A 27694-nucleotide genomic window follows, 5' to 3' on the forward strand; every position below is an offset into this window, starting at 1 on the left:
CACTCTTTCAGTGCAAAACAACTTTTGAGATGGCAAACTTACTTAGCATTATTTTGTTTGTCATCTTCCGACAGATGACCAGTCTTTACAAGGTCATAGTTGATACAACCAGGCTGTATAGCATCAATTAAATCCACAACTGCCAAGCTTGTGCTGATAGTCTTGTCCTAGGGAACACAGGGAGAGACAGTATGAATGCCAAATCCTTAAACATACCTTTCACCTCAATTCGACTGCTCTGCACCGTGCAACAAAACAAGCTTTAAACGAGTCATTTCAAAGCAGCAACGTTAGTGAGCATTCCCAGCTGGACTACAGGGAGAACCGAACTGCCGCTTCTCCTGTGGGAGCAGTACAAGATCGTTACCCCAGTTTACTGCAAGTGCTCCAAAAATGCAAAGCAGTAACGGACGTGCAGGCAGCAGGTCTGCCCCACTGACCAGACCCCGAGGGACAGCGCTCACTACAAATGCTTGCCAGCTCCAACCTCTTCGCTTGTCAGCATCTCAGATGTCAGCGCCAGAACCCAGCCACCCTCCCCTCCTCTCCCACTCCACCAGCTCTCCTGCCCCACTGCTATTCCCCACCGCAAGCACTCCTAAGAAGTCTCCTCTGGTAGTTTGAAGCCACTTTCTTCCCAGCACAGACTGAACCCCATCCTGTTTAAACCCCTCCTCTTCCTCCAGCCACAGAAATACTTTTGGGGCAACCCTCTCTTTTTGGATGCAAGAGGGGAACCTGCACCTTGAAGTTCTGGATGGAGGTGGACTTGCCAGCTTCTTTCAGGGTCTGGTTTACCCAGCTGACTATAATGTCATCGTTAGCTTTCTGACCATCACCCAGGTCCTCGAGAACATTCAGCGTGTACCTGAGAACCAGCAGAGAGAACAGGATTAGGCACAGAGCCTGGGCAAAGCCCCTGGTGAGAGCACTCAGCCAGGATGTGAGCCCATGGCAGCTCAGAAAGTCTTCACATAGTTTCAGCTTTTCTTTTTTTTTTTGGTCTTTTTTTTTCTAAACTCCTTTAGCAAAAAGGAATAACCATCTGTCTTACCTGCAGTGTGATTTCTGTTAAAGCATTTAGTCTTTCTAGCTTTTAAAATCCTTTAATATGAGATTGCAAAATTGCCTGGGCTCAGGACACTTGTTAAACTGTTTAACCATTGACCATTTGCTCCATGGGGTTAACACATTACCTCAAAGGTGTGGGTCAACTCGCGAGTTAGCACTCTGACCTATAATGCCAAATAAGGAGCTACCATGCAGCTATATATATTTTGCAGATATATATTCGCATCATCTTAGAATTCTTCAGAAACAGGTAAGAAAAAGGATGATAAACTTTCTCTCTTATAAAGTTTCTCCTTCCTCCCATTTCAATGCAGAAAGCGGCTATAAAGCAGCCCTGGAATGGTTCTCTCTCAATTTCCAATTAAAAGTAGAACATAAAAGTTGTGTAAGTATTCCTGCTTAGGGTTTCTGCATGCAGACCAGACTCAAGCAGGCAAGAGAGAGGTGATCCCAGTCAGCAGGATGACCTCAGATCCACCAGCCGGTCCTCTAGAGGTCTCTGCTCCAGCCTCCCATGTGTAGCAGGATTGGCTCTGCCACATTTTTGTCCAGCTGTGTCTCAGAAACCCCCAGGGACAGCGTTCTTACAGTTTTTCTGAGTGACTTGTTCCAGTGCTGCAGTGCTCTCGTGGCAAGAAAAACTTCCCAAACTCTGTACTCCATTCACAAGTTTTACACGTTTCAGATGGGTCCTACCTTCTCATCAACTGCCAGACTAAGGCCAGGGTCAGCGTTGGGTTCCCATCATTCAGATCCTGTCCTCCAATGCCAACCAGGGAGAATTTAGCTGGATGCTTTCCCAAGTCTACAGCATAGTTACAGTTTTCTAGCTACACAAGAAAAAGTTTAAACAGAAAATCAATCACAAATAGACTCACTTGACTGGAAGCCTCAAATAGGTAATTTTTAGTGTGCAAGGCTTCTTTTAGCCTCTTTTGAAATGCTTACCTTTTTCATATTTGCTCCAAGCTTCGGGTACGGAGGCTTGTTAACCTTATTCCAGTCAACAGGAACTTTGATCTTTTCATATAACTGTAGTATTACCAGTGCATCCTGGAGATCGCTAAAGCGGAAAACACTGATAAAGACTAATGTTTCAAGGTTTAAATGCACTCTCACTTTGTCTTATCGTGAATAACTACTCTTCTTTACAGGTTGTCACAATTTCAACAATGTTAAAAGAAAAAAAGAAAAACCCAAACATTTTGCGCAATTTCAGCAATGTTAAAAGAAAAAGAAAAAAAGAAAAACCCAAACATTTTGCAGTTTTCAGGGCAGAAGAAACACCCCACGCTTAACATCAGCTAGCTGCTGAGCTAAGGCAGGTTTTAGCGTGGCAACCAGCAAGAGATCCAAGGAAGAATTTTGCTATATAAAATCCAAAGGCAGCCACCTCTCTTCACTGACTACAGGGACCCAGAGTATCTTGCCTCCTAACTGTGATGTGTTGGTTAAGCCCTAAAATTAGGTGACAGGGAATTTAGTTCCAGTTGCTCTAATGAAGTTGCTCAAGCAGATTTAAATGTATTGGGATCTCAGGGTACCAATTGACACAAGATAGGGGAAAATAAACCAACTGTCATCAGCCCTTAAAGCCACTTGCTGGTGTGCCAAGTGCTGGTCAGAAATCCCTAAGCTATGGATTGCAGGGAGGGTAACGTGAGCATCTCCCAGGCCCTACCACCACCCTTTCTCAAGCTCTTTGCTCGACACTGTGGGCAGCAGGACTCTGGTGTGGACACATAGCCTGGTCTCCTTGGGTCACTCCCAGGAGCTTAACGCTTACCCGTAGAGGTGATTTACGTGGGGGTTCACACCAAGGGAGTTCATCCAGTTGCGGAAGGTCCGTTCCTCACGCGTCTCTCCTAGATTAGAGAAAACAGGTTCATGCAACTTCCTCAAGCTCAAAGCTGCGCAAGATTTTCCACTTTGCAAGGCAGAGAGCTTTGAGCAACTTAGCTCAGCAGTGAGGTTTTTGAGCAGAAAAAGGGTATTTTTTCTACTACAGTTTTTAAAAAGGAAGAGGGTTGCTCTGATATCTAGTTCTGGATATCAATTTGATTTCTCCAGGCCTCAGAAGAGCATGCCTTTTGCACTTTCAGGAAGAAAAAGTAGCAAGAAGGTCTTACACACAGGTGTTAGCTAACTGCTGTCTGTGAGACAGGCAGCCAAAGCCCTGATCCCAGTTCTGCCAGCAATTAGTGCTCCCATGAGCATCTCGCTGCATTACCGAGGTGCTCCTGCCCATCACAGAAAATGGCAACACCAACTTCCCAGCCCTGGTGTGGAGACTGACTCCACATCAGGGTCAGAGCAGTTGAACAGGCTGTCAATTACCCTTCTCATCTGCCCCAAATGTGTAAACAACCACTGCAGCACTGAAGCCCCAAATCATAGCTGTTACTTCAACAGAGATACCTCTGCTGGGCACAACCTCTTGTGACACAAGCGTTTCCTTTAGGTATTTTCCCTCCTGCTAATTTTGTGACTGAAACAGCCCATCACCTTCCAGTAGGGTCCAGTCAATGTCCTGGTTTTCAGGCTTGGTAAGTGCTGGGTACTTGTTGAATAGGTTGGCAACGAAGGCCAAGTTCAGTTTGGGATTACCGCTGACCACATCAGCTGGTGTGACAAACTGCCGGCAGCCAAGTCGATCTGCCTGCTGAAGCATGTACTCCGCTCTCCGCAAGTCATCCTTCTCCTGTCAGAGATGGAATGGACAAGAGCTGTCATGGAAGAGATCAGGCTACAGAGCAGATGGGAAACTCCTGACTGGTACGTGGGGCAGTGTCACAACTCCATCTGCCTTCATTAGCCATTAGTCGCTAATCAAACAGAGGGATGAAGCACGCACGCTAATCCCTGCTGCTGTGGATGTAACTGTCCTGGTTTGTCTTGGTATTTTTCCTGGCATGGTGCTTTCAAGTGCTATCCAACTTACACGCTTTTGAAACATAGCGGTTCAAAAGCAGAAGTCAGCGTGCTCCCCAATGGAGCAAAACCACGAGTGATTTCTCCATTATCTATGTTAATTGGCAAGCAGTGATCAGGCCTGCAACAACCACTGACTCAGCACATACCCGAGGTGCACACATGCCCACTGACCCTTTACACATTGTAAAAATTAAGATACCAGGTAACCCAGATGTCATCAGGCAATTATAAGGTACAGGTAGTTCACTACTATACAGCACGAGGACACGACAGCCTGAATACTTACATTGAAACCTGACATGTTAATATCAATCTGAGGCTCTCCTTCTTTCTGCCCTTTGGGTGCAATTTGATTGAGGAGGTGGAAATAAGCTCTGGAATCCTGAAATGTATGAAAGAAAATTCAGGTCTCCTGCACAGCAGTGAATACACCGTAACTATTCATTTTAGGCTCATCTTTAACAAGTCACTGTGCATAATTGACTTATGTACCTTTACTGAATTACCAAAATCTGTAAGCTTTAAAAAAAAGAGCACGACGGCAGAAATCCAGGCAGCAGAAAAGGAAACAGAAAGGGAAAAGGTTAGAAATATTTAAGATTAAAATTATAGTGGGATTAACTGTTTGAAATTTGCCTTTGCTGTGAGCTCTGGTGTCACAGCCCCCTCTCCAACACCTGGAAGAGGCCATGACCCCATGCTGCTCGCTCTCATGGCCCCCACACAGCCAGATGCCCTAAGGTGGCCCTAACCCCTAACTAAGGCAACCATTCCTCGTATTACAGCAACACTGAAAATGGCTCAGCAAAGACAAAGTCCAGGCAAAATGCTGATTATAAGTCTGAACGTTTTCTCCTGTGCATGACGATTCCCTAGAAGAGCTTAAAGGAGAGAGGCCAGGGATAGTCACAAACTAGGAGGAGCAAATAGCTGCACTAATTATTTATTGACTACAAGTCCTTTTAGCCCTCAGTCCTAAGAAGGGCCTCAGCGCATCCTGGCAGGCTATGGGCTGCACCAGACAAGCCAACAGCTATCAACAAAGCTGCAAGCAGTTCTGAAGTTGGAAATGAGAGTGACCATTTGTGTGTCATGCATGCACGCACACAGGGGAGCTCTGAGCTCTCCATGCACCTCAGTTATCAGCGTTCTTTTTTCTACCCAACAGTCCTTTAACCTGGGAATCCACTTCAGTCCTCTTTCTCCTTCTCCAAACTGCTGGCCATGTGAATAAGCTCCAGAAACTTCCCGAGACCAGGGTCCAAAAACCCCACACTGACCAGGAATTACCACCCTCCATTTCTCACTAGTGCTGAGAGAAGAGAGCCACCCTCTCACATCTGAAGAATAGCTGTAAGACTCCCTACTCCCACTTCCACTCAGCCCAGTGTAGAGAATAAGGGGTGTTGTTTCCCTTCCTCTCTCCAGCCCATGACATTTTGGATGAAAAGCCATCACCTGCCAAGAGTGTGCGGAAGTCCTGCTCTTCAGGGATGCAGTTAAGCATTTCAACCTGCGTGAGTGAGCTGCACACCCTTGAAAACTTATTTCCATCAAAAAAAGACGGATTAAGAACATCTGAGAACACACGACTAATACCACTTTCCTACTAGCTTAAAACACTCAACAGCTTTGCAGCAGGATCCCACTAAGACTGGAAGAAACACTCGGTTCAAAACTGGGCTCAACCTCATGGCAAGACAGAACAGCACTATGGTACCTTAAATATACCAGCCATAAGCCCTCTGTTGAGCCTACTCAGTGCATTAAGGTTAAGAAAAGTCCTGTCTGCAGATGAAGGCCTCATTTACACATGCAAACACCACCCTGGCTGGCTCCCAGCCTTTTTCCAGGCACGTGCAGGCCGGGAGAGCTCTTGGTACCTTGATATCTGAGCTGAAGTTATTGATTTTGTGCCAGCCTGCATTTTCCAAGTGGAAGTTGGCCCATCTTAGGAGCAGCTCTTCTGGGGATAGTTTCATAAGGTCCTCCAGAGTTTCACCATCACGAAGTAAGGCAGCCAGTGCTAGAAGAAAAATGCTTGTGAGGGGAAGGAAGGAGTTTTCAAGAGGCAAACCTGCACGTCAGAATTAGAGCTGCAGCAACATTTCAGGGGGAGAAGGGGAGACAATACCAACTACTGATTAAGTCAAAATAATCCAAGTATTAGTGGAGTTTTCCTGAGCTGGTCGTTACACAGAGTATAAATGATCTAGAAAACTGTAAAAAGAATATTTCCATTTTATTATATAACAAAATCCTCTGCTGATGACAGTACGTTAAATGTAAATGTACTTCTATCTCAATGCTAAAGTGCTTCCAGCAGTTTCATATGCCCTGTTAAAAAAAGGCCAGAGAAGCCAAAACAAGCATCTTTTCAGCTGATCTGGGCTTCCCTTGCCATGAATTTTCAACCTAAATCAAACAATGTTACCACTTCATGACTGGGAGGTTTAAATAAAAGACACTGAAGCCCTGCCATCCGTCTGGATGTTCTGATGGCCCGTGCAGGAATAAGGGAGCTCTCTGAATGATGTGAAATGTTTAAATTTTGGAGGCTGTCGTGCAAGACCAAGAGAGCACAGGGGCCGCCACCGAGAATGAAGTGAGAGCTCAGCTGCACCAGTGACAGCAGCAAGGAGGATTTTAGGATAACCAAGTCATTAAACACATTCTCAGAGAGCTGAAGCCCACTTCTTTCTGTTTTTGAGGAAGAGTTGCATTCGCCTGTAATCCTAAAAGGCTACAAGCAGCTTTTGCCACCTCCCAACACCGTTACACATCTATGGCAGAAGCACACCGAGAACCCCTGCCCAGCCAGAGGCATCCCAAAGCAATACTGTCATTTGCAATACAAGGTTGACATCGAGGGGCATCTTGACTTGCAGACTGGTGTTCAGCCGGTTCTCCGAGGCTGACACACACTCCCAGGATGGCACAACCCGCCTGCCTGTACCCGCTGCACAGCTCGAAACAGGCTGAAGAGCGCTCGGCTTGGCACATGGCCCGATGAACCTGAAGGCGAGTGCCCTCCTTTCAGCAGAGAGGGAGGGAGGGAGGGAAGAGGCAGCAATGGGGGTGCAGGTGACAGCACGAGCAGTGCAGTGTTCATGCTTCAAAAGTAAGAGCTTATAGTTTCATTTACCTTCATTTCTGCTGAGCTCGATGTCAGCAAACAAGCCAATCTTAATGATCTGCCAGAGAAGCCCAAGGACCAGGTGGGGTTTCCCTTCCCTCAAGTCCTCTGCACCAATGTTGACAACATGACACCCAATGGCGGATGCAGAATTCAATGCCAGGTTCAGGTTCTCCTGCAAACAGCACAGCCGAGTGAGACGCAGCCCAGGGAGAAGCTGCTTCGCTTTTCATCCAGCCTCAGCAGAGTGGAGATTTCCTCCCTGTCCTTGCTTCAACAGCAGCAGCTCAGAGGAAACGCTCCCAGACACTCGCTAGCTGAAGTTTTAATGGAGCCGTGGTGGCAGCAGGCTGAATCAATAAGAACCGAACTAGCACCGGGGTCCGATTTCAGCCTCTGGTATTTAGTTTCAGCCTCTGACTTAGATGTATTTAGTGGCATCAACAAGACTCAGGCTGGAGAAGTGTTAAGTTATACACACGAGTGTGCACAGGCATCCTCACAAAAACAACCTGTTGTACTATGAAACAGTTCATAGATAGCCAATGCCAGTTTTTAAAAGACAGCGCTGTATATAATCACCACAGCAACATCAGGCGTGCACAGCGTTTTACCCGCTCTGTCATTAAGTTAGCACTTGTGTCTTTTGAGCTTTACCCAAACCACTGCCAATTATGCACAGTACAAAACTGCCTCTAATAATTAAATGCAAGTTATAAAAGTCGCTCCTTGCAGAGTTCCACAGTAAGCCCTCGAGCCACCGTGCTGTTTTCATTAATTCTCTCCGAATATGAATTTCAGCAAAAATACAGAAACGCGTTCTACCTGAATTATGAACGGTGTGAGTTTCTTCTTGTTAATTGCTCTTTCATCAATCGTGTCTGGGACAGAAAGATTGATCATTTTGCTGGTAGGAAGAAAAACAATAACATTGGAATAACATTTAGTTTTTAGTCTCAACAGAACTCAATGCACTGTTACAACACTCACCACATTACATTTCTTTTTGCCTGTTTGGCTTTGTGTATTTTAATTGATTTTGTTTTTTAAATCAAGGTTTCGTAAATAAGAAGTTAATATTTACACTATCAAAGTGTATTTGTAACTAGTAGCTAAGCCTGAAACCTTAAACATGTTACAGCCACTACCGATCTCGGCCGTCGGAGCAAAAAGAGCAGATGAATTATTCACAGCGCAGTCACTGAACTAGCGAAGACTCATTGCTCTGTTGACATCCACTGCAGGTTCTAGTGAGACAACGTGCTTCCTCCTCTTGTAAAGGTGTACTAGTGCTGGCAGAAAAAACTGCCTCAAAAAAGCGCAAATGCTTTGAGAGTTCACTGGGGAGCACATAAATTCTTAGTCAACAGAAAACACGGCAAGTTTTTACTTTATATTGTGAACTACTTCCTACTCAGTTCAGTCTTCACCTGAAAACCTGAATTACTTGAAACTAGGGAAATAAAAAAAATAACAAGCTAAAGAAAAAAAATGAAAGAAATTAAAGGCAATGAGCACCCCACTAAACATCTTTTGTGTTTACAGAGTTACTGAAACTCCAGGCTGATCCGGTTCTCCACTACATTAATTCACTTACATTTATAAAAACAAACCAAGAACACAGAATCAAAAGAAACCCCATACACAGAAGGCAGCTGGTGTTTAGCAGCCCTGGATATCTTCTGTTCTGGTGTTTAGCAGCCCTGAATGTCTTCTGTTTTCAGCATGCAGCAAAATAAGTTACGTTACTAACTTAGTGGAGCTATTAGCAAAAGCAACGAGAGGATTCCCAGAAAATCAATTTGTGGGTTAATTCATAAGGTCACTGACATTTCCACAGAGGTTACCACCTGTCTAAACATCCAAGAAAAAAGGTGATTTAACACGTCTGTCCTCCCCTAGACTCAGCAGCAGGCTGAGTTTACACCAGGACAACTTCTGCTCCTGCAAGGCACTTTCTCCCCTTCAGCAAACTCAAAAACTCCTGACAGAAATACCAGCTTGTGAAGTTAGCATCAAAGCTGAAGCATCACACAACGACAGTGAACGCCTGGATGACTTTTTATACACGCAAAACATCATACACACAAAATAGTCACAAAACCAGCCCAGAATAGGATCAAAAACTCCCCTAAGTACAGTTTTAGGAAATTAATTTGGCATTTATTTTATTTTTGTAATTCAGGAGCCATCATGACTTACCATAGCACAATCCCATCTCCCACAGCTTTGAACAGGTCATCTGTATTTGGGTTCATTGGAATAACGTGCCTACAGTCGGGATCATTTTCCAGGGCTTTGTTTATCCAGTTTACAAAGGCATATTTTTCTTCCTCTAAGATAACCAATTGTAAATTTAATACAGGCTTTTTCACAACACAGCAAAGGTTTTCCCAAAAGAATCAGTGGACAATAGCCCAGGGAAATAAAAGCCCCACTACTATCGTTACCACACTAACTATTAGCCACACAAAGTTTAAAGAAATACGACTTTCCCTTCCAATTACCACAATATTCTTGTCATTTACTTGTTACTCAACAACCTCATTACATTCAAGTGCGACACAGGGACTTCATCAGCAAGCACAGTTAACAAAACAAATAAGCACAAACTTAATTCACACGCTGCCCATCTTGCATCACCCTCTAATTCTGTCCTGCTCTCACCCTGACGTGAGCTCATTCAGCAACCGGAGGACAAAAGCACAGCCCATGGCAGAGCAGAAGAAATCCACTATTTTTGACACGTGGCCTCCACTCCCGCAAGAGAGGAGGTAAAAGGCAGAGCGATACCTGAGTAGGAGTGCTGTGTCCCTTCGCTGGAGAGCTCCGAGGTCCCCCCGATCGCACAGATTCCTTCCTTCCTGTTAATTGCTTTTCGGAACGTTTTGGCGATGTCGCTGCTTTTCACCTCTTGGAAAATCTGCACGTTAAAGTTAGACAAGAAAAACTCATCTTCATAAAACGAAAGGACCACAGAAGCTATTTCTCCTCAGCTTTAAGGCAAACTTTGTAGTAAAACCAGCAAATGTGAAGGGCCCAGCAAGGGGGCAGTGGTATTAAATTTAACATGGATGGTGGGCAGAGAGTAGCCCTGTTCTCTCAAACACATATTGCAAGTCCTATTGAAACAGAAGCATTAGGCAGGAAGTGCCTTGCATACATTTACCTTTTCAGGTAGACTTTTTTTTTCTCTCTTGGTCTCTTGAAAAGTGAAACCTTTGCAGTCTGAGAGCAGGCCCACATGCAGCAGTTTCCGCAGGAGCAAAGTGGAGAAAGCTGTTGTGCAATTTTAACCTTTCTGTGTAAGCCAGATGCCTGTGTGACTGTGACTTTAGCTCACACAAAAGACTTCGTCCACAACCCAATAAACCATTCTTTTTACGTGTATAGAAGGTACAATCTGCTCAAATCTGCAATAACATGTAACAACAAATGCTCCAGGTAAGGATTTCCCCTCCCCTAGCAGCAGGCTTGAGCTAACTGACAAAACACCCTCACATGTGAGGGCAAAAGAGACGCTTTAGCACAGAAAGATGACATGTGCCATTAGCACAGGCTGTATGTCACTGTTAGCAGCCCTGACATCCTGAACTGAGCAACTATTAGAAAAATAAACATTCAATGGCTTGAAAACCTACTGTAACTCCCTCAAAACTTAACCAAATTAGTTTCAACCACGCTGAAAACACCAATGAAACACATACAGCTTCTCTAAATGCTACCCAGAAAAAGGCAATGAATCAGCACTATGAAGCAGAACAACAAAGGGAGAGGAGGGGACTTGTCCCCCTGGTTGCAGAGGTGTCCCCACGGGGCCAGCCCCACTGGCAGTCACACTTTGCCTTCTCCAGCGCTTCAGCGCAAGGAAGGTGGCAAGCCAGGATGACACTGCAGTGCAGTTAAACCATCTCCTGGATGGCACACGTAGGTTTCGTTCACCTCGTCATCAGGCAGAGCTCAACGAAGAGCCCAAAGTTTTAGGTTTTCTGGCTGGTTTGTTAGTTTTAAACATAAGAATTTTGATACAGACTTATTTATTTTAAAATTTGCTGGACTAATTACTAGTATTACCTACCTTTTTTGAAAATACGTGCTTTAATGCTGAGGTACCACCAAGTCACTTGGCCCCAACCTCAAGTCAGTTGACATCAGCCTTTGTACCATAAACCCCAGCAAAAGTGCACAGAGTTAGAAAACAGCAACAGTTCCATTTGTAAAAATCCTACATCTAACCATTGCTTCTACTGTATAGCTTAGGTGTCTATAGACATTTCATGTTTACTTGATCATTGGTACCATTCAAATGTGACAGAAGAGACTCATTTCTTCCCTCCTAGTGTAAAGTTAGAGTCATAGACCAGCTCAAACCAACAGCTGAAACATGCACCCAGCATGCAAGTGCTCACACACAAACTCTGACTTACTAGTTGACTCCAAACTCAAAAGTTCAGAGGGTCTGAAAATAATTAAGGAACAGAAAGTGAAGATAAATTATGAAATACCAAGAAAAATGGATGACATGAAAACAGCTCCCTCAGTGTACTGCACATACTTTTATTACTCTTTCAACATTCAGACATCAGATTATGAAAAGGACGAAGGGGTGGGTATTGAACCAGTATCTCAGAATAAGTGTGGTGCTTTTGTAAAAATAAAATGTAAAAAAAATCTGACCTGTTCCTACAGAAAAGGCTGAAGGTTAGACCCATCCTTCAGCTTCTCCTATCTCCTTACTCCTGTTCTTCCCTTTTAAGGCAACAAATGGATCTGAATTTTCCTAGATCAGCTTCTAGGAGTAGTCTCAAATTGTGTCTAGAAAGGCCTTCTCAAATCTTCAGCAAATACTTGTAGTCCCATTAAATTGAGAAAGGAAATTATACTGCTTCTCTGGAAAAACAAGCACTCATCTATGTGCCTGGAAAAACTGAGTAGCTTCCAGTCAATACCGTAAGCTTAGAGAACTGGAAGTCTTTATTCCACTTGTCACCTCATGTGGAAATGGTCTTTTGGCCTCCAATGAAGTTTTCACATAGGAAAAACATGTGGATTCTTTTGCTTTAGTTTAAAAAACCAACAGATTTCCCCTCTGTCCAAGTTCAAAGGCTGGCAGTGACAGCACAAAAGACTGGTCATATGCAGTGACCAGTACGAGGAACTGATTTCTATGTGGGAAGTCTTCAAAAGTGATCAGTTTGTGGAAAGAAAACTAAGTGGCAGAGAAGCCACATTCAACCTCTTCTACCCCCTCCTTCGCTTTGTCTACAAGGAGTCCCTCAGGCTGCTGGAAATTCAGAAATGCCACTTACGTATACAAACTCTTCAAAACTAATCTTCCCATCTTTATTCTTGTCACCGTCGATCATGAGCTTCTGGATGATCTCTCTCACTTTGTAACCAGGGAGAGGCAGGTTGGCTTCCTTGAAGAGCTCATGCAACTCATAGTCACAGATGAACCCGTTGCTGTTGAGGTCTGCGAAGCAAAAGGAGCAGATTTCAGAAACTACCCCGACAAGACCAGCCCCAGACAGTAAGACAGAAACATGGCTCCCATGCTCAAAAGTGCTTTACAGAGAGCAACCTGCATACTAGGGGTATCTACAACACATTTTGGTAAGGAGGAATCTCGTAGCGTGGCTTGTCACAGCATACCTGTTTCAGGGCCACACTGCACGGAGCATTCGTCTTTGCTGAAAGCAAGCTCCCTGCAGGACACAGACACACAGCCAGATGCCCACACCAAAAATACTAAGCCCAAGTACCACATTATTCAATGGGCACCACCAAGAACACACTAGGAATCAAAAGGCATACACATGGTGCATGTTCAGAGAGGGTCCCAGCACGAGCCATAAGACCTCTCCAGCTTTGGGCAACAGCAGCTGCAAAGCAGAGCTGACCAGGACGGCTCTCAGGACGTGTGACCAAGTTTGGTGTAGAATTTTCACAACAGAGCATCTGCATTTTCATAAATGATCTCCAGAGTATTTCTTTTTACATCTAACTGCAGCTGGCTTTGCGTTTTAAAAATAGACAGCAATGAAAAGCACTTCTTACTTTCTGAACTGAAAACACTAAGTCAGCTCTACATTTACATTTTTTTAATCATGCTGATAGTGATGGTATCCATTTATCGCTGACAGAAAATTGCAGCCAAATCTTTTAATGCTGCCTAAGAACGCTCTGCAAGGACATTTGCTTTGACAGTCAATCACCAGGCCACAGCAGCACTGCTTGCTTGGCAAGACATTGCCTACATATCGCCTCCTAGATTTGGAAGACAAGAATCTAGTGTGAATCTGGAGCTTTTCACATCAACAGATCCCAACTCCTCTGGGGACATCACCACATCTATTGACTGCACAGAGCAAATCCAGCAGCCACAGACCTTTCTTCAGGCAAATGAGCTTTTGCTGCCACCGTGGTTGGTGCCTCCTTCCAGGAGGAGCAGACAACGTGGTTCACAACACGGCTGCTACCCAGGCTGCAGCAGAATCAGGTCCACCAGCAGCCACAGCATTTGAAGCAGTCAGACCGCCCAGACTCACCTCCCATAACCCTCTAAGTGTGTTCAGAGAGACAGGGCTTCAGGGCATCCTGTGGTGTTACCAGCTCGGTAGTGATGTTAAAATACCTTTGCTGTAGGCAAGGGGTTCAGACAGCCTGGGGAAGTTAATTCAGTGCCTAAGCTGCCATCTCCTCCCCAGGGCTGGGGCCACAGGCAGATACCAAACCCAGATTACTGATGATGGGGAATACCTGGATGGGCTGAGGAGGTGGAGATCTGGCAGTCTCCTACGGTCGTCATTCCAGCACAGGCTCTGGGAAGTGAACAGTGCACTGAAGGCATCAGCTGAGCCCTTTAAGGCTGAACAAGAGGAATCTCTGCATTTCAGCAGCTGCATTACCTTCTCCCACACCTCCAGAGCTCCCAGTGATGCGATGGCACAGCTCTCCAGTGTCGGCTGCCAAAACCACACCATGCTGCAGGGCACCCAGCCCCGCTCCACTTCACCCAGCCACCGTTCTGCCTATATCCCACACTGGAGGAGTTTGCTGCTATTTATAAGGCAACAGCCTCTCCCTAAGGCCAGAGAGCTAAATTCCACTCAAGCAACAGCTTCTGCTGCTCAAACAACCCTGAAAACTGCAGGCAACTGCCAGACCCCCAGGGCTGCACCAGCCCCAGGATTTGGTTTTGCTCAAGAGGGAATCCCACACCACAGCCACTGGAGTCAGCATTTATGTTTGAGGGGAGATACGTTCAAGAATAAAAGAAAACAATCAGAATAGCTCTAAAGTCCATTTTTTTTTGTGAATTTTGAAAGGCAATTTAATATTAATGAGGTATCAGTGGTGGTTTTTAGGTTTTACTTCACAGCAAGCAGCATGTCCTCACCACCACTCCAACCTTCCTCATTTTCCAGATCCGTATGGGATTTTAAAATTGTTTTTAAGTCAGCAAGAAAGCAAAAGTCAAAAGCTTAGTGGCAAACATCCAAAGTAACACAGATCAAAGACGTCCTTCCTCCCACACCCCAGACCCTAGGTCTCAAACTAAAGAAATGGATTAATAAATACATTAAACTACTTTATGAAATGTCAGTGTTTACAATAATGCTGATGAAATTAAGTGGCTTGGGTCAATGATTAATGATAGCAACAGGCTGCTGCCTGGCCTTCAATTTTAGAGTTTTATTACAAAAACATATAAGCTTACAAAGACAAGTTAAATTACAGTCCAGCCTGAGATGTCATCAGCAAACTATTTCCTTTCTAGATAAATCACAGCTTCTTCTGTTACAGTTTTCTTATTACTAAATCTAACTCCACAATATGCATCTTTTCTCTGCCTCACAGCCAGTGAAGAAAATCAAGACACATTTGCTTCTCTCCAGGGCCCAGGGACCCAAACCCTCAGCATCCATTGCTTTAGCCTGTGCTTGACTTAACTGACCGCAATCCTGTGCCACGCTGCCAAATTAAACAGGTAAATCCAGAAACAGCTGTACAATACTTCTTTCAGTCAATCTACCACCTAAAAAACTAAGTTTTCTATCTACCCAAATGTTAGTAGGCAAAGGACAGAGAAAATTAAGACTTCAAAATACATACTGTATCCTTGACAGGATCATAGGTGTGATTTTGACTTGGATTTGGGTAAAGGTTTTCCTCTTGACATCTCTAGCTTAAACATTCAGAAGTGTTTCTGAACCAGGCTTGCATGTGCCATGTCTGAGCTTATTTAGAAGTGAAAGGGAAAAAACACAATACATGGTATTTCATGAGGCAGAAGCCTGTTGAGTGAGACAGCAGGGAATTGGGCTCCGAAGTCTCCATCTGTAAAGCACTGGAGAGATGCACCACGTAAAAATGATGCTTATACCTGTTTAGAGCTCAGTTGTACACATTAAGTCTTTCAGGGTTACAGTCTAGTTCAAGGAATTAATCCTCTGCCTCACATTTACACTGGTTTGCTCGCAGAAACCATAACTTAAAAACACTGATTGAAATGCAACTGAGGAGTTAGCCCAAGCTATTGTTTGGTGCATCCACACACGCTCAGCAAACCTCAGTCTCAGCCCAAAAGCATCAAACCTGGCTACAGGGCAAACATCAGGAATTTACTGCAGTGAGGGTCAACATCCATCCATTGAGGATTTTGGTCACTCCTGCAAAGCAGCATCTTCCCAGTCCTCCAGGTATGCCTAGTTCAAAGATTACCTCTGCTCATAGAAAAAGAATTATATATATATATATGAAAATAAATAGCAGCTCTGCAGCACAAAGAGCCACTTGAAACGCACACTCACAAGTGAGTTCATGCGACTCAGGAGCAAGGCACCAGGAAAGATGCTGCTCATCATGAGGGGCTGCACTCCAGTGGCTTTCAGCACCCGCACTGGGGTCAGCCAGCAGCACATAACCAAGTGTGAAGGACACACACTGCTGACTAATGCACCTTAACTCACTCAAAATCCTCGGGGCTCAGGGCCTAAGTTCTTCCAACTCCTAACCAAATCCCAATCACCCACCTGTCAGTTACTCTTCCATAGCATCTTGGGGAAAAAAACAAAACAAAACAAACATTAATTACTGATTTACTTCATAGGTTAAAAGGGCATCTTTGTCCCAGACAACTCTGGGAGTAGGATTCACAAGCAAGACAGGTCTTGTCAATCAAGTTGCTGTTTTTGCAGTCAAGCTGCTCTCATTTCAAGTTTTAGGTTCTCGGACACAGAAAGGTAGATTTTTTTTATTAAAGCCTGGTGAGTGTGCCATCCCATGGCAGAGACAAGTAACCTCAACCAGTGATTGACTATGTGCCGGAATATGGACACATTTTTCTCTTAACATGCCAAAAAGCCTTTAGCCCTGTAAACATGACAAATAGGCCTGAAACTCCTATCCCACAGGGCAGCTGCTTCCCTTCCTGCTGTCTCTGTTCCCCCTCCAATATCATAGTCAAATGTACAAAGCAGCAGCATTAGGAAAAAGTAGTCACCTTTGCAGCACCAGCACGTTCCAGAATTATTTCCAGCATTACTGCGGACCCACCATATGGTGCCTTGCTGGATGTCCTGCAGCAGGGCCAGACTTCAGGCAGAAGGTGGTCTAAAATCCCTCTGTAACAAAATCTGAAATGGCATTCAACAGCTGAAGAGGCTGTCAAAATAGAAGCTACCCCAAATGAAATCCTTCGGCATACGGCCCAAAATTACTAATGGAAGAAAGCAGAATTGTTTTAACAGACAAGCTACAGCCTGGATACATTTATAACCTGCCTGATGGAAAGGAAACTACAGCACATCTGAAGTTTCCTATTTCTACTGAAAGATGCACGCACACCAGCGTACCAGTGCAATGCTACCGCAGGGATGGACGGCACCATCTTCTGCCCGTATGCAGGTGGCGCAGCAAAGCCGCAGCAAACGAAACCCAAAAGCTACTTCAAGCTCTGGCTCAGCTTCCTTCCAAGAGTGCTTAAAATAGCTTAAATAACAGGATGCAAGAGGGGAAAGTAATTCGCATGTTTCCTTTTAAGGATATATGCTCAGCAGGACACACTCCAGCAGGACCACAGATCCCTATTTGCCTTAAGCTAACATTTCGGAGCATTGTTTTACCACCTTGCAGCAGCGAACAAAGTGTTCAGCTGGGTTACGATATTTAAGTACTTTGTGTTTCCAGAAAATGCTTCTATCTGCTGTTAAAAACGGGGAGAAGGAAGACAAATAAATAGAGCAAGTTTGCAGGCTGTGTTCTGCCATGCCTCCACTCTGAAGTGCCACTGTTTGGCCGAGCACCTACATACACACACCTGATCCACAGAACAAATTCACAGATCAGCTGAGATTTAGTGCAGCCTGCTCTTCTCCCACAAACTTGTAGGTCACTCAAAGCCCAAACAGTTCTTTTGCCCCACTTACTTTTTTCAGATGTTGAAATGCTTTTTTCCTCACTGCTGTTTACCACTTGGATCACTTCCAGTACAAAAGCCTGGTTGTAGGATGCTGGGAGCTGCTTGTCTGAGCCGTAGCTGACTTCAGTGCGAACCTTTCTAAGGAACTGATACATCAATAATTGCCTTAAACATCGTTTAGTGCGCAAAGTCAGGTGGGACTGGTGCAAAGCCACCAAGCCATGGCTACTCTGCAGGAGCTGAGTTTTGCAGGCTGGGCCATTGAATCACAGAATCTCAGGAGTCGGAAGGGACCTCAAGAGCTCATCCAGTCCAACCCCTGCCAGAGCAGGATCACCAGACCAGGTCACACAGGAACGCGTCCAGGTTGGCCTTGAATGTCTGCAGAGAAGGAGACTCCACAACCTCTCTGGGCAGCCTGGGCCAGGGCTCTGTCACCCTCACAGTAAAAAAGGTTTTCCTCATGTTCACATGGAATCTCCTATGTTCCAGCTTGCTCCCATTGCCCCTAAATTTATGTGAAATGACACATTAAGGTGTCATTTCACCTTAATTCAGCTCAAGGGTATCCTGAACTTGGTTGTTGATCCCAGAGGAGGGAGGTTATTCTAAATGACTCCTTTTCAGGTTGTGACAGCCTTAAACCACAGTTTCTAACCTGTCGACTGCTTCTAGGAAGCAGGTCTACGGGGCTTTTGCCTGTTTCTGGCTGCGAGAGAACAGCACACCAGCTGCACACCTTCAAGTGGCATGGAAGGCAAGTGGTGACGGAGTACACAGTAACACACCTCACTGTCTTCCAGCATCAGCAGATGTTTTGATCTGGTCCACCCACACACAGAACAGCTGGTCAACACACACCTGTAAAGTCTCATCAACCTACACATCCGTCCAGAGCAGCAATGTGCACCGTGCTATAGTTAAAGCAGCTCTTCAGGAAGCCCATGCAGCCACACATTGAAGCGGGGCATGTTTTGAGGAGCAGAAACCACTCCGTGAGACACTTCCTCCTCCCCACATCTCCTTTACGACATCCCAGATGCCAAGCAGCTGAACTTTGCTATAACCACGCTTCTCAGCTGCATTCCAAGTCTTCCATGTAGCTGGGAGATGAAAGAAAGGCTTAATTTTAAATAGCAGCCTTAGTCCAACTTCTCTTCACGCTCACTAGAGATTGCATTAGAAGTTCCCAGTGAAAGTCAGTCACCCAGTTAGCGACCAGTTGTATATCCTAGGGCAAATATGGCTCCTTTAATGCTTTAATTTCTTTTATTACCTAAAGACACTCCTGACAGACAAGTCCCACAGCAATGCTTGCGGGATGTACCATGCCTAAAGCACACAAAACAGAAGGCAGCAGATCCCATCTCACTTGTGGGTATGTTCAGGCTAATTATCCCATTTCTCAATAATACTTAAGTTTTGACACTCCTTTTATAACTTAAAACCAAAACACAGACCCACTTCCTGAGCAGACTGAGCTGGTTTCCTAAAACAAACCAGAATTTAACTGGGGTTTCTCCGTGTTTCCAGCACAAAGGCAGCCAACCAACCTAATTTCAATAATTTGCCCCCACACCAAAGACAAAAAGCCACCACATGCCAGCCAGGTTAATCATTTAAGTTTATCCAAGGACACAATGGACTGCCTGCATCCCAGCCTTATTGAGGTTAGCACTAAGAGGCACATTAGGCAGCAGGAAGCACGATGGTCACTCATGTCCTCTGTGGCAGCTCACTTCCACCTGATGGAAAAGCCTTGGAAGAGCAAGACAGGAGAGGGACCTGCCTATAACGCAACTGTTCCCAACAGGGAATACCACTCCGTGACAATCAGCTGTCTTTACAATTCACATTTCTCTCTGCAGACTGCAGATTTAGAGCCAGGGAAGGTTTGAAGAGTCACCCTGCTTCAGAGGGCAATTTATCCAATACGGATGTTATGCAACTACCCATTTGGATCTATAGCCAGTGCTCAAGCAATGCTGATGTCCAGTTAGGAAAACAAAACGCTGGCTCCTATCACTTGTGCAACTCATTCCAGGCCAGTGCCAGTCCCGGGTGCGGTTCTCCAGCTGCATACGCTGACCTCAGCCCGCACTGCTGCGGTCCAGCTCCCATCCTGCCCCTCCCTAGCATTTCTCTGGTTCTCCAGAAAGCCGTATCAGGACACTAAACCAGCAGAAAACAATTTTCTCCATTATGTCAGTTTTCTGCCCATTTCAGCTTCCCAAAGCAGTGTGCCAGAGGCTCCTGCAATGCCAGTGCAGGGGGAAAGCTGGAAAGCAGGCAGACCTGCTTGGGCTGTGCAACCCCTCCAGCACCACAGGCTGACAGGGAAGGGAGGACCAGAGAAAAAGGAGCCACCAGAGGGCAATGCACATGCACTGCAGCTGCAAAACACTGTATTATCACCTCAAGTTACTCCAGAATGGCCAAGTAAACAGACACGAATTAATACAAGCTGGCTAAATGAAGTGCCTCAAATGCACCTGCACAAACCAGAAATGCAGCACCTACATGTAAGTGATTAGCTCAGCCAATCTGCCAGAATCAACACCATCAGAACCAAGCACTGTGCAAGTCCTGAAGTGCTGCCTGGGCCAGAGTAATGCAGTACCTGTTTGGAGATTTCTTCTACCATCAGGAACTAACCTGGAACGACAGGGCAAGGCTGTCTGCCAGAGCTTAATGACAGCCAGACTGCCTATGTCCCTTCTTTTGTGCTCCTTGGCTAGAACTGACAGACCAGAAGAAACAGAGCTGCCAAAGGACTCCTTGGCACAGAGAAAATTATGGGAGCAGCAGACTGCCACATCCTGCTGGCACCGCTGCTCGCAGGGGCGGGATAAAGCAATTTCAAATGTACAGCAGACAGGAGAAAGGTGCCCTTCTCACTGTGACTCACCAACTTTGGCAAAGGCCTCCTTGAGTTCCTCCAGCTCATCTTTGGAGATCTGCACGGTGTTGGCCATCTCATGAATTTAAGGAGTACCTAAAAGAGACAAAAAGGACGCTGTGTGAAACCAGGCTGCATTCAGACGTGTGCAGTTTTGATCACCAGTCCAGCAACAAACAGTACCAAGGTCGCTACAGGTTCTCAAAGCCACGTTTGTCTTTCCACTAAGAAAACAGATGTGTGAAACTCAGACGATGAGAAATGCACTCCTTAACAAGTCAGAAATCCCATTAGCCTTGTTAATATTTAGCTCTGTGTATTTATTTTATGGGCTATGCTGTTCTGTACACATTAAGGTACCTGCTACAAGTGTGATCTGTAGGTCAGAAAAGCTCACCTCTCCAGGGGTTTTCCTCAGCTTAGAACAAAATCAGAATCCAGAGTTAAAATATTAATGCAAGAGATACTGAATGCTCTGCCTGCCTGTCCCCTGAGAGCACCCAGTGACCAAACTCAAATAATAAAGACTCTGAACAGTACCTGGAAAAGGTCTTTTTGCACAAAGTAGTACCCCTGATATTGTTTCCCCAGAGTCAGTCTCTCAATAAACCATGTAAGCAACAGGCTGTTTGCATTGTCGCTGACCTCCTGCACCCTCCTGAGCAAGGCACAGCAGGAACACCACAAGCGAGTGCGGAGCAGCAGGCATCAGCCACACTCGAACCCCGAACACACAGAAACTCCGCTTTGATCTGCTTGATGTTTAAGAAACAGCCAGGATGAAGCATACAGTTCCCCACACCCATCTGCTACAATCCTCCTTTCCAAGCACTGATTGTGTCACCCAGCCAGCCTGGACAGGAGGTGTCACTGTAAGGATGGGAAAAGACCAGTGACCTGCCCACATCCCCTTCCCACATTTCTGACAGCAGCATCAGGTGCCTTGTTGGCACTTTGACCAATACAACCAAGAGAGATCAGCAATTAACAGAGCAATTCCCGTGCATGAACAAAAAGGTAAGCACTGATAAGTGCATTCTAGCATATCTGCTAGCTCTAGCTCAGGGTCTTTAAAAATGGGGATTCTGGGTGGGCTCAATGCAACCTCAAACGAGATTTCCATCCCAAGATTTTCCAGCTCCCGCTTTGTTAGCTACGATCACTGTAAGTTCAGAAACAAAAAGTTCCTCCTCCACCTGTAGGAACAGACCCAGCCACCTCCTCCTCTCTAAGCAAAAGGATGAAGGGTGAATTCAGGTTTGCAGACTGTCAGAAGACAGGATCCTCAACGGGCTGGGCTCACTGCTCAAGCGACGGGAGGCTGAGTTTCACAAACGCCTGTCCTCTGATTAGCAAGCTGCTTTCGTCTGAGGCTCCTAGCTGCCTTCAAAAGCACTCGTTCGCTTAAGAACACAAGTTTGCCTGTAGCTGTAAATATTCATTTTCTGTAACACTTCACGAAGTCTGGAAAGAAAGAAGTCGCTGGAGATCAGAGCGATGGGCAGGTGTGGCAGCCTGGGAAAGCAGCTCAGACAGGCGCAAGCAGCAGAGTCAACAAGGAGTTGCATCACTGCAGACACGAAGGAAAGCACATGAGACCCCACCTCCCAGCACCCGCAGAGCTGCCAGCAGACACAAGATGATGTTTAACAGCCAGAAGAAGCCACCAACAGCAAGACAGCCAACCTCATCATTGGGCTTGTACTGCAAGAATGGGGCATCAGACTGACAGGAAAAAAAGAAAGGCACCATAGTGAATTTTTTATACCGTTTCACAGATGACAAGTTAGGCTAGTTGACCGAGGAAACGCTACCATGCGGGAATGCTGGGTGCCCAGACTGCCAGACCAGCACCTATCCCCTCTCCTGAAGCAGCCCCTTCCCTGCAGCCCAAGCCCCAATGCCACCAACACCCGCTTGCTCTTTCCAGGCGATAAAGTAGTTGCTCAGCAAGAAAGTCAGCTCTGAGCAATGAGAGGTGGATTTCACAACTGGCAGAAACACTTGCAGCACGCTATCGGGATCGGAGATGGTTTTGGCTATGCAGGCAGCTGGCACGAGCTGCCAGGCAGGAGGGGCTGAGCCATGAGACTGACATTTCAGCCAACCCTCCTTCACCAGTTCTACCTTCTTCCTAATCCTCACTTGCACCAATTAATTTACAAACCATGAGGATGTCCTTAAAAGGAGATTTCCAGAAGCATCATTATCTACCCTCTTCATTGGAATTTAATTTGCTGCTGGCTATCTCTGACATCTTTTAACAACAAAACAAGCAGCGACACCACCATAAGCAGAGACCTTTTAAAGCAGCTTCTCTGTTTGACTTTATCAGGGAAATACCACCCTCTGGATATGTCCTGTAGTGGGTCTTCACTTAGAAAAACAAAATCCCAGCCCCTATGTCTATAAAACAGGTTTACCTCTCAGTTTTCATAGCTCTCCTTCCTTCTCTGTTTCTCTGCTTGAGAGGAGAGGGTGAAAATTTGAACCAACAGAGAAAATGCAGACATCTGACCTTGCTGTAGCTGTCTGGGAAGGGGAAAGTACATTTTGATGTAACGAAACAGTACATGAAAAGGTTAGTGGGCCACAGAGTTACAAGTTAACAGGGACTGCTAAGCTCTCAAAGCAACTTTACAGGGGTTTTTTTTCGCAATGGAGATGGACCACACTAACATTAGCACATTGGGCTGGGGGGCAGGGGAATGTTTCAGTTTTTCATTGTGTGGGGGTTTTTCTGTTTGTTTGTTTTTAATAGCTGAGTCTAGGGCATTCAGAATTGTGTTTTTCATTCAGTTGCATTTTTAAACAAGAGGCTTTGTCTTCACGGAGATAAAAAGCCCTTTTATCAGCCTGGCCTGGGGATCACACATCAGCTGCCTCACTGGAAGCCCTGTGGGAATGCAGCACCACAGCGCTCATGCCTCACCATGTCACACTCGCTCCTCCCTGCCAGGGCGTGCGACGACAGCCACAGACACTCACATTTAAAGACCCATTTTAGAGGAAGGGAGGACCAGAGGAAAAGAGGAGACAGTAATCACACACCCATTTTACACCCTGGTGACAGTCCATCGGTCAATGCACACATAAACAGAGTGTATAAGGAAGCAATTCCTGCTCCGGAGCCACTTTGCTCCTGCCTTTATTTCTTACTCCACAGAAGAAAAGTAAAAGCAGCTTCACTGAAGACAGTGGGTGGCAGACGGTGTAACCAGTTTCTGTCCTCTGAAGACTTAGAATCAAGAATCATTTGACTGGAAAAGACCTCCAAGATCATCGAGTCCAACCATAACCTGTCCACCACTAAACCACGTCTCTCAGCACCTCATCTCCTCTTCTTCTAAATCCCTCCAGGGATGGTGACTCCACCACTGCCCTAGGCAGCCCCTTCCAGTGCCTGATAACCCTTGCAGTGAAGACATTTTTTTCTAATATCCAATCTAACCCTCTCCTGGCGCAACTTGGGGTCATTTCCCCTTGTCCTATCACCAGCTAAAAGAGAGAAGAGACAGACCTCCCCTGCACGCCCTTGCTACCCCCTCTTTTCAGGAACCTGTGGAGGGCTATAAGGTCTCCCCTCAGCCTCCTCTTCTCCAGGCTGAACACCCCCAGTTCCCTCAGCTGCTCCCCATAAATCTTGTGCTCCAGACCGTTCACCAGCTTCATTGCCCTTCTCTGGACATGCTCCAGTCCCTCAATGTCCTTTCTGTAGTGAGGGGCCCAAAACTGAACACAGGACTCGAGGTGTGGCCTCACCAGTGCCGAGCACAGGGGCAGGATCCTGCCCTGGTCCTGCTGGCCACACTATTGCTGGTATAAGCCAGGACTTTGCTTTGTGCTGCAGATCAGACCTGCTTTAAGTGCACCTCAGGTTTCTGAATACCAACTCCCTTCCCAGAAAGGGACTGTATCAAGTTTCTGTGCAAACAAAGTTTTATAGCTTCCGAACACACTGCAGTCACTGAATCAGGGTCAGTTTATTTGCTCTCCAGACAGAACTGCAATACAGGCAGGTCAAATAAAGCGGCCTCAGCCCGTGTGTTTTAACAGCTGTAAGCCACCTGGAGACATGCCACAGCAGTGGGGACCATCACCGGAGGGATGGATGCCTCTGCATCAACAATCAGCACTGCCAGCACAAGTGTCAGAAGATAACCAGGACTTTCGGGTGGATTAACTGCTCAGACAGCAACTGAAAAACACTCAAGCCCAGAGGGGAAGTCCTGGAAACTGCATCCTGCAAAGGGCATCGGTGGAAAATTGGAGGTGGAGGGGGGGAGAAGGAGCGTTCAGGCATTCGCACATCTTCTTGAAAGCTGAAGGATTAATTCCAGTTTGAAAGCACATGGCAACCAAATATTTCCTGACAGCCACTTGAACACTTCCAATAGAAACAGTGCTGGAATTTGTTGCTATTTTAAATGGAAAAAATTTGCTTTCTTAGCAGTTCCACGTTAGTTTGAAAACTGAGCCGCTCCATCCCTCCCAGACCTGCCCTGTTTTAATATCTCCACAACTGACTGATTAACAGCATCAAGTTGTTTACTCAAGCAGGCAAATGCAGAGATGCATCAAAGTGTCAACAAAAAGATATTACTATGTCCTTTTTCTACCCAATTAAAGAAAAAAAAAGAGAGGCTTAGTCTGGAGCAGTGACTCACCTGTACACATTCCCCTTTTCAGAGGAACCTGTGGCTTTGCTGCCTTTTCATGACAAAGGCTCCAGACACGAGCAGGCAAGTCAGTCAGCATTAGATAATTAAAAACGCTTCAAAACCTGCATGTCTCTGCCCACTAACCCAGCACATATCAGTTCTGCTTTAGGAATAACAAGCTGGACAACTGGCCACTTGGTCCCCTGCAACCCACAGCAAGTGCCAAAGCGCCAGGGGCTCGCAGCACAGGGCAGTGACACAGCCCCCTCGCTAATTTGGAGGGAACCCTGGTGATTCAGCTGACATAGGATCCAGCCTCCAGGCTTCCTGTGGCTCACCCCATCCTCTTCTGCCCTGTTTTGGAGGCAGGGCTGGGTCAACACCATCAGCAGATGAAGTGGCCATGGGATGGCCACACTTCCCTGCTTCCCTTGCCTCATTCACACCCTCCCCGGATCCTTTCGCAGGATGTGCAAATCTCGATCACCACAAAGTCCTTCCTAGTCCTCTGCTGCAATGGCCTCTCCCTTGCTGCCCCACAGACCCCTCTGCAGGGCCTGCAGCACCATGCCCATCCTGGCACAGCTGTGCAAGCTCAGGAGCTGCTGGAGCAGCTCAGGGCAAAGCAGTGCGCGAAGCCAGTCACTGATGAGTGCTGAAAGCCAGAGTTTTCTTTGCATCCAGGTGGTTGGGATGTTGCAGAGATCTCCTGGCCCTGCAGGAGCCCTCCTCCATGGGCACCAGCCAGCCCCAGGCTCATGTCTCGGTTAGAAATGCTCGCAGCCAGGAGGGGGCATGGATACCCCAGCAGCTCTGCTGGCTCCCTTTTCTAGTTCAGTCCAAGCAAAGCCTTTGGGATTTTACAGACAACGTCTTCAAACTTGACAGCAACAGGAGGAAGTGAATGCCTGCAGGGTACAGGTTTGGTCTGATGAGTCCTCCAAGATGATTACTTACAGTTGCTTTGGAGGAAGACAGGGAAATTTAGGGAATGGTGGCCTGTAAATGAAAACCTATCATGCACTCCATTCTCTCCTGCTTATAATCAGTTTGTGTTTCAAATAATGTCTTGCTCACTAAATTCCTCCAAGACAGCAACTGCTCATTACGTGTGGTTATTAGCAAAGACCAGGCTGCTGGAAGCACAAACTTTTCTTTTGCAGTTCTCTTCCAGAGAACCACTGGTCAGATGCACAGGCTGAAACCAGACCTGTGCCATGCTTTCGTCTTTCCACGTGGTGACAGGCATCATTCCGATAAGACCAGTGAGTAGGAGATGTCACCCCATCCAGAGACTGCACTCCTGCAGTGTCTAACACCTTGCCAGTAGCGTGACACTGCTACAAACCACTGCCCTCCAGAAATAACTTTGCTGCTGCTCTTTGCACGAATGTGGTACTCACGCATGCAAAACACAGAGGTGCTGCTATCGACTTGGTCAGCTGTTTCCTCTGTCTTGGGAGGAAAGGTGCACACGAAGCTCTGTGCAGGTATTTCTTCACATTGCCAGATTTGGCTGAGTAACTGCATCTCTCATCTGTGGCTCTTCCCTTCAAGCAAGCTTTCCCAGCTCCATGCCTGTCAGGCCCCACACTCTGGTAAAGCTACAGCTCTGCTCTCAAGGCCTGCAATGCTTTAACTACTGAACAGCACTGGGCTGTAACACCTGCAAAGCAATCACCCAAACCCAACTTTATTTCATTATTAATCCAGCTTTCGTCGTCCATGCATAGCACCAAACAAGCCACCTCAACAGGCCAAGGACCAATGACACACAAATTCAATTTTAATACTGAATTCCTTTAAGCTTGCCTTGCTGTCAAAGCTTCACCCACGGTACACCCAGCATGAGTACACACTGACTTGTCCATGCTGGTTGTGTAGCCCACCAGCTGTTGTACAGACACTTGCTGCATCACAGGAAAAGGACGTAGGATAGCGATTCCCGCTGCACAGGCACCTTACAGCTCAGTTCCCAATCTCATGTAGAGATTACATCTGGCTGCTGCCAAATCCATCAAGAGTAGAGACGTGCTGGAGTTGGTGACTGCACTTGGCTTGCCAGTGACTCTTTCCAGATTTGGAGGCATTTCTCTATGGGGTATCCACCTCTGGGCATGCACTTTCCTCCAGCAGGTCTGGGTTAAAAACCCAGTTTCTCCTGGCTAGACCTGGGTAGAACACCACCAGAGGCTGTTCTGAGCAGCATTTGGTTAGCTGTCCAACAGGGATCTGGGCCACACAGAGGCAGGGTCACTCCAACAGTATGGGAACAACTGCAGCAAACCAGTTTTCCTAAGCCTTATGCTTAGACTTCAACCAGGCTGCCCCCAGCAGGCTGGACAATCTGATCCTTCACTTTTTGCACGCAGGTCAAAGTGTTTGCTTTCTCTTCAAGACAGAACCAGGTTCACTAGCTTCAATCATCTTAAATCCTTATTAAAAACAGCTGCTGACCCATCAGCCAATTCACATGTCTCTGACTCCCCTATACAGCCAAGGAGGCTTTCTGGGGTGCAGCCAGGCCCAGAAAGAGCTCAGCACATTCAGCATCCTGACTCAGAACCAAG

General features: G+C 46.2%; 1 protein-coding gene across 2 annotated transcripts; it reads right to left on the reverse strand.

The window, feature by feature from the left end:
• Positions 1–38: 38 nt before the first annotated feature.
• PLS3 (plastin 3) lies at positions 39–20560 on the reverse strand. Of its 2 annotated transcripts, XM_010178540.1 has the most exons (15): positions 20473–20560; positions 12451–12614; positions 9935–10064; positions 9344–9476; positions 7967–8048; positions 7151–7316; positions 5889–6031; positions 4498–4524; positions 4292–4387; positions 3577–3772; positions 2858–2936; positions 2020–2134; positions 1768–1901; positions 745–868; positions 39–167 (listed from the first exon to the last, which is right to left on the reverse strand). In XM_010178540.1, exons 1-15 carry the CDS (start codon positions 20537–20539, stop codon positions 39–41), a joined length of 1785 nt encoding a protein of 594 aa, XP_010176842.1. In that variant the 5' UTR covers positions 20540–20560. The 2 variants fall into 2 exon arrangements, with proteins under 2 accessions (XP_010176842.1, XP_010176844.1); XM_010178542.1 differs by lacking the exon at positions 4498–4524.
• Positions 20561–27694: the final 7134 nt, after the last annotated feature.

This window comes from Mesitornis unicolor, unplaced genomic scaffold, assembly GCF_000695765.1.
Source record: "Mesitornis unicolor isolate BGI_N332 unplaced genomic scaffold, ASM69576v1 scaffold7902, whole genome shotgun sequence".
Taxonomy (NCBI): domain Eukaryota; kingdom Metazoa; phylum Chordata; class Aves; order Mesitornithiformes; family Mesitornithidae; genus Mesitornis; species Mesitornis unicolor.